Genomic DNA, 11923 nt, shown 5'->3' on the forward strand with positions numbered 1-11923 from the left:
GTTCTTGAATGTCCCACAAAGTATTTTCAAAAGTAAAATTTTTTCTGCTGAATGAATGTTTCAAATGATATTTGTGAACCCAATCTGAAATTTTAACAAAATAATAACTCGCCAAATAAGTGAATATGTTCATTATACAATGTATATCACATGGAGCTTCCATTATAGTTTTGAGAACTTTTCACCCATATACAGAGTACCAAATGACAATGTGGTGTATCAAAATAGTTTTTTCAGATAATATGTCATAAATATATTTTTTTATTTATTTTGATATTAGCATATGTTTACAAAAAAGATTCAAAGCTTTAATAACTTCTACTTATTACATGCGAGCGCTTTCGATAGCAGGCTTGTGCTATCATCGTGATGGCTCTACTCAAACTGAACGTTTTACCTTGTTTGTTTTTTATTAAAGCTTCAAATCCTTTTTGCAAACATATAATATTAAAATACTGAAAATGAAGGAAAATTAGTTTCATGAAACGTTTTGTGAAAACTTCACAGCCTCACTGGGAGTTTTAATGGAAGCTATATATGATATGTATTGCGTGTGAAATTTTTTGAATAATATTAGAAATGAAACCAAACTAACAAAATATGAAACAATATAATTGGAAATGTTTTTGAGAATATTGTTTTTCAAAACTGAATAGAACATATTCATTTATAATCTGCACTATGTATTTTTGCTACACCTGAAAAAAAAAAGTACTACTTGAAGTTTTTCTAGGCTCAAACGACCGAGAGTACTGTAGTGAGAGAACGTAAAGTTTCCCGATTCAAAGTGAGTTTGGTAACAGAGCCGGATAGGAGCAAATTAGTGATACCGGAAAATAAGGAGCAAGATAGAAGGAATAGTAATGTACCGATAACTGATTCCGAAACGAAAAAGGTTGCCGATTTTGCTACTGTAATTAACACGACATTTGATTCATTGAAAACTACTTTAGTTAAATCGTTACCCACTGGTGGAGGTGAGTAGTAATTTTTACTTCATCAATTTTTTTTAAAATCAATTTTGTGTTGTTAATTTTCCTACAAGTTGATATTCTTGATGAGGTTTTTATCTATAAATTTATTAAAATGTAAAAATATTTTTTGATGTACACATCAACAATGTCTAAGGTAATATTGAATGATGAAATTTCAAAATGGTATTTATCCACCTCGATTTGCTATTTGCATTACCCTCTATTCAAAATTATCCTCCCTGATTTAAAAAATATGTCAAAGTGGACATTGATATGTTAATTAGTTTATGGATCATACTGTGGTAAGCTGCTAATTTATGTTGGTGTGGGTGATAGAATAGTTGTTTATGGTTGTGTCTGTATTGGTTGGTTCATGGTAAACCAACCCATAGTGATTGGCCTTGAAGGTAGTGAGTTATATATTTGGTCAACTGTGTGTGTGTTATATTATCATTACCTACTCATCCAACAAGAAATGGTTAACTTAACTGACGCGTTTGAAAAAAAAAAAAAGAAAAATGATTACCTTATTAAGAACCGAACGATCATAAGAGATACAGCGAGATTGGTAGATACCATTAAAAGGACCTGAGCCAACAGAATAGGCAGAGAAAGAAATTATGATGTAGAAGTTTGAAGTTGAGGAGAACATGAATAAAGCAATGGCTTCATGTGTAAAAATATCGTTCTTTGTACAAAAATTAAGTTCAGTAATCAAATGATTATATTGTCATGAACTAGATTATTTTGATTTTAACAAGGGCTGCCGACATCCATGTTTTAATCTAAGCAAATGGAAGAGTGTGCTGGACTGTATTGATTAGCAGAGGAAGTCAGTTACATAATCATGATAACTCGTGAACTATGATTTTTTAAATTTGTTTATTCCTCACATGAAGCTTAGTTCTCAGCCTTGCAATATATGTATAGGTTAGACAGTACCCGTTAGCGTGAGTAGTTAGTTCTACTCATTGGATCGCCTCTCTCACGAACGGTGGATGGAACCCTATTCTGGGACAATAGGTGTTCACTGCCTATCATCTGATCTTGCAGGAAGCACATGTTAAAAGCTCACATATGGTTTGGACTATTAAATGATGTCCTGGGACTAGGAACAACAATTGATCAATGAAAAAACTCTTTTTAATCCATTTTTATATATTTTGTGTTTATGATTTCGAGAGATTGTTGATGTGTGCATAAATATTGTTAGTGTGAATTATTAACAGACACATTTTATTTACTTTTGAAGCAGAAGAAGTTCCTTTACCAGAAGAGGAAGAAGAAGAAGAGGTAGAAATTTCCAAAGTCAAAGTAAGTTTGAAAATTCAATTTCATTGTATTTTTCCAACTAATTTCGCGTTTTTCATGTTATTAATAGTAATATGTGACTTACACTTGAATCATTTCATTTATGTATTTTAATAGTACTTTGTTGAAGTAGCTCTTATATCCTTTTTGGGTTGACGTCCAGTAAGAAATAATAAAACAAGGAAGGCGAAATTTTTTATTAGTTTTTGTTGGAAAATACTTTTAATTTGATTAATTTAAAGCATTGCATTATCTATTGCAAAATATACCAAATTCATTCATTTTACGAAGTATAAATAATTCGACAACAATTAGATCACAAATGTGCCTTCAGTAGGTGTTTATCACTTCTTTCTTGGACCCTACATGCTTTACTTTCATAGTAAACTGATTTTAAAGATGACCTTTTGTCTTCTTGCGAGTGACTTAACATAGTTTGGGTGTTTTTATATCAATATTTTGAGAGTAGTAATTTTGTTTTTTTTTTAGTTTTTTTATTTTTGTATTTGTAGCCGCATGAAGTTGGTAACAGCATTAAGCACGGCCGTTACATTGGCACCACTCATCACAGTTACTCCAAGAATAACTACAAAGACAGTACACACTCACTTGATATACACTCTAAACAATCATTGCATGGTAGTAGAATACTGAAGAAATCATTGTCATATGTTGATTTAAAAAAAGAAATCGAGAATTTGTTGCCTATCAACAAAGAAAGATTGGAATCAGTGAATAATCCAAGGCGAATTAATAATAGCCGTAGACATTCGAAAACTTTCAGACACTTTCCAAAAATTATTGTTCATCCTCCAGAAGAAACAAACTTGACCGCCAGCATGCCAGATATTTATGAGATATTACTGAGAGAATTTCAAACTGAATTAGCTTTCAATAATGTATTTGATCAAAACGCCTCATGTCCTGATCTTAGTGATGAATATTATTTCAACAGTAATTATGAGACTAGTAGCATAGAAACTGGAGACACTTTTGAGGAATATGATGACTATACAGAATCCTTATCAGTTTGTAGTGATAACTTGGTTTCAGACGTAAAATATCAAGAAGCTAGCTCTACAAATTCACATGTTAGGAAAAGTAATTCATTTTCAATAGGTGAGAACCGAAATTTTTGTCTTAGAGATACTATCTCATCAAAAGACACTATCTCATCAAAAGATACTATCTCATCAAAACAAAAATTTGGTGTTTATATACCGCGACGTAAAAAAATAGATGATATGCCTGTTGAAGTTTTGAGACGCAACTGGAGAGTAAAACATTCCTCTTCACTGCATAACTTGACTAGAAGATTTCAAAATTCCGATTCAAGTTTTGACACCTATCATACAGTACATGGAGAAACAAATTTTTCTCATAACAATTCATGTAGTTGTAATTCTCATTATTCTTACCAAGATTATGCTGGCTGCCAGCCACCAGTTCACAATTGTTTCAACAGATACAATTCAGATTATTTTTATACTGATTGTCCACATCATGCTCGAAGTTATAATTCTCTACCATGTGGTAATTCGAATACATGTTTAACACATCACCAGACTGAGATTATATACAAATGTTGTTGTGGAGGTGTGAACTGTAAGACAGTGGTGCCAATACATGAGTATTTGGAAACGTATTTCCCAAAGACGGTAAGATATTTTTGCAGCCAATCGGGTAAAATATTAAGTAGTGGTTATCAATTTTGTATCAAAATGTTGTTCATTTGAATTACTCAATTTCCTAATAAAATAATTTCAATATGAATTCTCCACTGAGTCATGAACTTATGCTGCTTCAGAGCTTTCTTATGAACCAGAGTTCTTAATTACCAGAAAAACAATACCTTACAGTAGAATTTTTGTACGTTTCAAGAAATTGTTCTTTTGATAAACTTCTTTAATTTCATTAATGAAGTGCGCGTGGGTGCTGTGTGTACACTATGTGATTCAACATTTGGCGACATTAACTGGCAGTATCTTTATTCATTAAGAAGTCGTTCAAAAGGTATTTCGTTATGACGTGAATATGATCATTTTTAGGAAGTTTTTTCTCAATACCCCTCTTTACCTCTCTTCCTTTCCCCACGTTTCTCACTTTCTCTTCCCTCTCACTCTTATGGGCCTTTTTCTTCTGCTCCATCTAGAGTTATTCTCACGAGTTTGCAATTCAGTTCAAAGGCGGACCGAACGGGAGGGAATTTTGAACATAGTTATTTGAGTTACAATAAAAATTTGGTTTTCATATCTTCATTTTCTGATTTTTTTATCTCTATGACCTATTTCTGTTAAATCTTCGTTAATTCCCCCTTCCCCAAAACTAAATGCAGGGTGTACCAATGGTTCTTTCAGCATACTTTTAGCGGTATCGATACTTGATACGAAATTTTTGGATCTCCATGAAAGGTTAAAAGTGCTATTTAAAGAAAAATTGATACAAGGAGAACCATAAATATATTATGAAATTGAAAAGTGTTCGAAGGATAAATGCTTATTTTTTAAAGATTAATGTAGTTTACCCTAATATTTACTTGATATTTAGGCTACAATAATTTTAATGAAATTGATATTAGGGACTTTCTACCTTAGCTTCAAACTTCACTATTTCTTTGAAATTCTTTATTTCTACCAGTTGAAAATCAGAAATATTTCGTTATTGTAATTGGTGTAAAATATAAAAAGCTGTAAAGTTTTTACTATTTTCTATAATTTTTATACATTTTTATTTTTTTAGCTAAGAAATGTGAAAACTATTTAATTTTTATTGACCGTTTTGGGACTATTAACCTTTCACAATCTGTCAATATATTTTTGTGATCTCAATTGTAGAAAAATGTTGGAAAGCGCCCGACCTAGAAATTGTATCCCTATTTTGGTGAATATTTCAGGTATTTTGAATGGAATGTTTTTACGATCTCATTTTCAAGATCAAACTATTGTCACGGTGTAGTTCTATTGCGTAAGCCACTGGCAAAAAAAGAGAAAGAATCATGATATCACAATAATTAAAAGTCAAAGAACTGGAATCCTTTTGCAACGTACCGATGGGAATATATTTAAACGAGACAGCGTCGAGTTGCAAGACAGTTTAAATTAAAACTTGGATTAATTGAAAAGTGAACAAGCGACAGTGCAATAAGTGCGATAATTACAAATTTTGATTAAAGTATAGTGTTCAGTTGTAGTTTGTGTTATTAAATAAAGTTAATAAATTTGATTACGCTTAGGTACAATCAATTTATTTTCTATAACACAAGTATAGACATAACATCGGAGACACCGCAAATCGAAACATTATTTTTTTACCTGAGAAAAAATCTGAATTGCAATTCAGAGTATGTTTGTGGGAGAACTATGAAATATCAAGGCGAAAGACAAAGGATAATTTTAGAGCCTCTGAGAATGTTCGTATAATGTTTTATTTTGTGTTGGTATAAGTATTTATTCTCGGAACACTTATCAATTACATAGTCGATTGCTATTTATCTTATCAATTTTTTTTTTCTTTTTGTATTTCTCAAAAACTATGATATAGCACCATCGCTAATCCACTTTTTTTGTAGTTTATTATAAGTAAACCACATGAATACTGAAGGTATTACTTATGAAGGGGAGAGGGCAATGAATACATTTTAGTTCAGGACAATAATTACAATACTGTATAATTTACACTTTTTTGATCAGGAAAGTGGCATTACCTGTTCCACTATCTCACCTGTGGAAATATCTCAATGTATTTATCCGAAAAGAGTTTGTCCATATTTTCATTCTGTTAAAGTATAGTTTTTGTGACTCATAATCAGTATAATCCGTTGATGATTGAGCTAGTTTAGAACAACATTTTGGTTTTTGAGTAATGCAAAATGATTATGAGGAAGTGTTCTTCAAAGTATGCACGAGAAGACTTTTTAATTATTGTTTGAGAAACATTACACCAGGCTGGACTGAGCCTACTAATTTGTTAGTTGACATGAAATTGTTTGCTAATTTCGAGGTACTGCTTTTGTTATGACTCGCCTACTTTTATTAATCTATTCTAACTAACAGTCCAATAACATAACCTGTACTGTGTAGCTTTCATTTGCATTTTGTAAGTATACATCTTGGCATATGTCGAAATGGTCTTTCTCTCTATTATTTGTTTCAGTGATAATTTGTTTGCTTGCTGATTTGTAGAATACCCGCTTATCGATTAACTTCCTTATTAATTGAATTATCAATCATTTTTGAAGATCCATATAACACCACTCAATTTCTTATGATTGAGAAACGTAGATGGGACCCTTATATCTCGAAATATTCAATACGGTCAACTATTACACCATTAACTAGAAAAATGAATCGATGACCTTTCAAATGAGGTATTATTTGATTCCTGATCTCATTTGGGGTTCAAGGGGTAGATCGCACCCTATCAATGAAGTGGAAGAGACAAAGTTGACATTAATTATGTTTTTTTACAAGGTAGTTATAGACTACTTTTGAATATGAGTTTCCATACCTATACAAGAAATATTGAGTCAATCAAGTATCGTGAAATGATAAACAGAAAAAAGGTGATGAGTAGAACTTTCAACCCCTGGCGTTAAATGAATCTTATTGAAAACACTTCTGTTTTTAAACATTTAGCCAAACGCGTATCGAGACAATATGTTTCATCTGGTATGAGAAAAGTGTTTTCAATAGAATAAGAAAGTGAACAAAATTTGTAAATGATGAACGTGAGTCAAAAAAGATTCAATTTTTGAAAGGTAACTTAAAATGTGTACTTGCCTATATAACGTGTGATAAACTAAAAAACTAAAAAATAATGGTGACTATCAGTCAACTGTAATATTGAAATTCGTAAACTTATTCGTTTTTATCAATCTCATCAATGAGAATTTGAGCTGTTTGCTAGGTTAATCTATAAGTTTTTTAATTGATATTCACTATTATAAATTCGGCGAAACTATAAATGTTTTGTATTTGTTGATTAGGCTTTAAAAGGCACTTACCCTACTTATTTTCAAAAAGAAACCAAACCCGTGATAAAAACATTGGAAAGTTTGTGGTATCATGATATCCTCAGGCACTTCCACATAGGTTTTCTGAATTTATCCATTTTTTTCAACTTTAGGTTTTTTCCATAATTTCCATTGATTTTTTTCAAAGATGCAATGTCTCATATAAAATTTCGGTAGGTACCTAATGGCTCTAACGACTTCTTATAAAAAATAATTTGAACCTTTGTAGAACAAGTTATGCAATTTTATCAGGGAGACCCTTTGCCATAGTTGTGATAATTTATAATGATCTTCCAGCCGTCAAAGCATTTATATATTTTGAAGTTCTTATTTATCTATCTAATTATCAATAACTCTTTTTTATCAATCCATAGAAGCTATTCAAGCTTTCTTTGGGAATAGACCAATGAAAATGTTCGCTTGTGTTTGTCCTTGCACTTCATTCTTGAGATGTATCAGCTGATCAGGTCCCCATTATCGAAATTCTTAATGTGGTTCTTCAAGAGACAACAGCAAAGGTTTCTGTGCAAAAGTAGTGAATACCACAAATTTAATCAGCACAAGAAATCTTTGTGAACCCGTACTGAAATGAATAGTGTTTTTGAGAAAAAACTTTTTGTTTGCTTTTTCCATTGAAAACCTTCCAAAGAAAGGAAGAAAGCAATTAAGTTTAAAATAACCTTTCCACAAAGATGAGTAGATCATGTATAGAAGTTTATTTCGGACACAAACTGACATTGAAACAAGTTCTTTCAATTTAATATTGAATTGCACGAAATAAAAAGTACTTTCGAAACAACTACTTTCGCGTGAACATTAAATTATAGGTAAATCACCTTTTCGTATTCATTTTCTACTCTAGACTCTAGACATTCGTTATGGAATTGAATTGAATATCATTCTAAGAAACACCACACAATATAATACATGAAAGATATAAAATTTCACTTAGAAGGAACACTATCATTTTCAAAGGCGGACTTCACAATTTTTTGTATAAAGATGGAGAAGTGAAAATACATCATTCTCAATTTAGAAAAGTGTTTATTTTGGAATTTCAACATGTATATATTTCTTCTGAATTAACATTAACTTTTGTTTGAATTTGTTTGGCGATGTTTTCGTCAATTGGTAGAGGTTCAGATTTGACTTCCACTGTTAAAAAATATTAACACATTTGAAGTTCAAAAGGTAAAGGGAAAATAATCATAAAAATTACTTTATATAACAATTCAGTTCCTTAGTCATATGCAATGTTCATACTAGGGACAAGAATAATAACTTAAAAGAAAATTGCAAAGTTTTAAGAATTCACTTGAAGATAAATATAATTGTATGCATATATTGTTGATAATGGAAAACTTTATACTAAGAAATGTTGAGATTTTTCAATTTTGGGTTCCAATATTTGATTTGTTATTGATTATTGGTGACCATTAGAATGGTTATGTTAATCTCAACTTTGAATATTGAATTTGCAATTTTCAGATCATTTTTGGGGGAGAGAGGATTTATGAAGGCACAAAGTTGTATTTGTACAACATTACCATATCTGAAAGATATTTTGCTTTTATATAACATTACTTCCCTTATAAAGTTAAATATATTTCATACTTACGTGATATTGTGCATTTATACATTCTTAATGAACCAAAAAGAAAAATATGTTTTTAATATTTTTTTAACATTTCGATTGTGGGATATATTTGTTTCCAAAAAAATTTCACACTAAAATGAATGTTCGTTTTGGTAGAGCCCTGAATATTTTGAACTACTTAATTATTATTTGAAACTATTTTAAATCAATAGTCGATGATTTTTTGTAATAAAACATGAATGATGATTTTTCATAATTAACAAAGAATCTGTAAAGAAACAACATAGTAATTGTTGTCCAAATTGTCCACATCATTACAAAATGTTAACTTTAGTCTAGAATTCGATTATTGGTTCAAGTCTCTCAAGGATAATTTCAAATTAATGTTGTTTTCGTAAAAAAAAAATATATTTCAATGGTAGTGTTATATTATTGAATGTAAATGATTGTGGAAAACATGTAGCGTTTTAGTTGGAAGTTCAAGAACAATATTTGGTTTGATTTGATTTGTGAGGTATCCATTCATACTTGCACTAAGTGTTTTTTTTTTCCTTCTTCATTTTTCCACTCTCTTCAATTAGGTTTTGAATGTTAATATTTTTAGACATTGGAACTATTGATGTATTTTTGCAATTTTGATGTGGTGTCATCTAAAATGCAGAAATCTTGAGGATATCTGAGAAACGTTGATGCTTTGAATTACTTAGACATATTCCTAATTTTTTTGGTAATGATTATTTTTCATTAGGAGGAAACATTTGAAGAAATGCTGAACAGGCAAAAGGCTGAACTAAATGCTTTAATGGAAGCCCATAGAAAGCAACAGTTAGAATATATGGGTAAATATAAAAGGCAAAAATATGAGGAAAATAGATGAGCTTTATTTTCTCTTATTTTTGTTACAGAGTTTCATCGAAAACAAACTGAAGGTAAATGCATTTTATTAAAAAGTAGTGATAACTTGCAACAAATTTCAACAATGTATGGAATTGCATTAGTTTGTTGAGAAAATGTACTATGTATATCAAGATCTTTCACAGTTTTGTATTCTTGGACACTAAAAAAATACATCATAAATATTACTCAGTGACAAAAAAAGCCTAACAAGTTGAAATATGTTGTAATTTACCATCTGTTAATTCAGAAATTGCAAAGAAAATGACCGGAGAGTTTTGTCATTCACATCTATAAAAATAATATGAGAAGTGAATGGTTTTCTGAAATGAATATTTGAACAAAAACATCGGACAGAACATCATACAAATCTTTTCTACAGTTTAACTGTTGAAAATTTTATGAATACCACTGTATTTTCCAGTCTTTTGCTTTGGTGTAAATGATTAAAGGTCCATAAATGCATTATGAACCATCTCATCAAATGTAGAAATTTTATTAAAGAAAATAAATAACTGAATTATCTTGATTTTTTCAGAGATTAAGAAACACTGAGTTTCGAAGAAGAGGATTGATAGGAAGTGAGAACGAAAGGCTGTATATTAATTATTATTGTTTATATTGTATTATAATTGAAAAAAAACTAATGGTTATTATAATATTTGATGATAATTTATTTTTAATATCTTCTGTTATTTCTAGTTTTGTTTTATTTATTTTAGAGAAATCATTAAACTCCTATAGTGAACCTTGGTATTTCAATAGTGGTTAACATGTTTTCGACTATTCCAATAAAAAATAAACTTCAATGTTCAAAGAACACAAAGAAGAATGCTAATATATTCAAAGAATCATTTCATGAACCTTATTTTGTTTTTAAACACATTTCCTTAATTTGATGTCCAATGAAAAAATGTTTATAACTATTTTTCTCTTGAATAGTAATCAAAATCAAAAAGTAAGTCTACTTTTGTATTTGTTTCAAAATTGTTAATCAGCTTTATTGTAACTCAATATTTTAGTCAAAAATGTTGAATGCAAAAAAATAAATTCATGATTGAGCATAGGGTACAGTTTTCATGTTCAGTAGTACTTTTTTTCCTAATTATATCAAGGAGGTTACGTACACCGCTATCTGCCCGCGAATAGATCAAGCAATAATGTCGATAATTCTGTCAAATACAGATTCAGAGCTTGAGAATTACAAACATACATACATACAGGTGAAGCTAATAAAAGCTTGATAAAAATGGATTCTTGAAACTTCCTAATAAGTTTTCATCAATCAGTCGCCAATCTGGTTCAGATACGTAGATGATGTTTTCGTCGTATGGCCAAACGGCTCCGCAACTTGCTGTCCGATCCTCAACACTGTCCAAACATCAAGATACAGGACAGAATATAGACTGTTGAACACTAAGACCATCGCCGCAGCAAAAACATACAAGCTGGTGTAATTCGCGAGGTCATCAAAACCGAGAAGCGTCCTTCCTGTCTGAACAAACGTGACAATGGTCAGAGACATCCAACTACCTCCCCCCCCACACTAAGACGTCCGTCCACTACAATAGCACCCAATGATAAAAATACACTTTCGATAACTATAACTCAGTTCGATCTAAAGAGTGGCCAGATGAGACCTCGGAGAGAACTCGTGACAAGACCTGGGGAGTAGGCAGATTAAGGCCCCGGCGTCAAGTCACGTCAATTTATTGAAAACGGTTCAAAATTAGAGTTGAAATGTCGAACACAAAACTCCAGATCCGAGGAACTATACAAACTCAAAGCCGCCCTTAATCAAAACGATTATTCCATCTCCCAAATCCAAAGATCCATTCACCGACAGCAAACCCAAACTCCACATAAGAGTTGCCCCATGAACATACTGACCATCCAAAAGCTTTTCTCCCTTACATCCATGGATTTACCGACAAAGTAATCCAAATTCTGAAGAGACATAACGTAAGAACAATATTCACAGCCAACAATCAAATCTCCAGTCTTTTATGGAAACCCAAGGACGCCAGAACTTATATCGGCAGACCAATAAAATAATTTCCGTAGGTATCAAATCAAAGCTTCAATTATACATCTACAGAAAAAATTAAAACAGTATACAGTTCAACAGAAATAGGC

At 31.0% G+C, this 11923-nt stretch overlaps 1 protein-coding gene across 15 annotated transcripts in view; it reads left to right on the top strand.

The window, feature by feature from the left end:
- LOC111502348 (uncharacterized) overlaps nucleotides 1–10535 on the top strand; it is a 46475-nt gene extending 35940 nt beyond the window's left edge. For 12 of the 15 annotated variants that reach the window (XM_074185616.1, XM_074185617.1, XM_074185614.1 and 9 more), the window contains 6 exons: nucleotides 734–977; nucleotides 2227–2288; nucleotides 2798–3943; nucleotides 9642–9732; nucleotides 9799–9822; nucleotides 10326–10535. In XM_074185616.1, the coding sequence (XP_074041717.1) occupies nucleotides 734–977; nucleotides 2227–2288; nucleotides 2798–3943; nucleotides 9642–9732; nucleotides 9799–9822; nucleotides 10326–10342 (1584 nt within the window). In that variant the 3' untranslated portion in view covers nucleotides 10343–10535. The remainder of the gene's footprint in view (nucleotides 1–733; nucleotides 978–2226; nucleotides 2289–2797; nucleotides 3944–9641; nucleotides 9733–9798; nucleotides 9823–10325) is intronic. The other 3 variants (XM_023156425.2, XM_074185624.1, XM_023156428.2) reach the window with 3 other exon arrangements.
- The last annotated feature ends 1388 nt before the right edge of the window (nucleotides 10536–11923 follow it).

Source organism: Leptinotarsa decemlineata, unplaced genomic scaffold (genome assembly GCF_025532065.1).
Source record: "Leptinotarsa decemlineata unplaced genomic scaffold, Ldec_3_MD MMD2_tig00078346_RagTag_RagTag, whole genome shotgun sequence".
In the NCBI taxonomy this organism is placed as follows: Eukaryota; Metazoa; Arthropoda; class Insecta; order Coleoptera; family Chrysomelidae; genus Leptinotarsa; species Leptinotarsa decemlineata.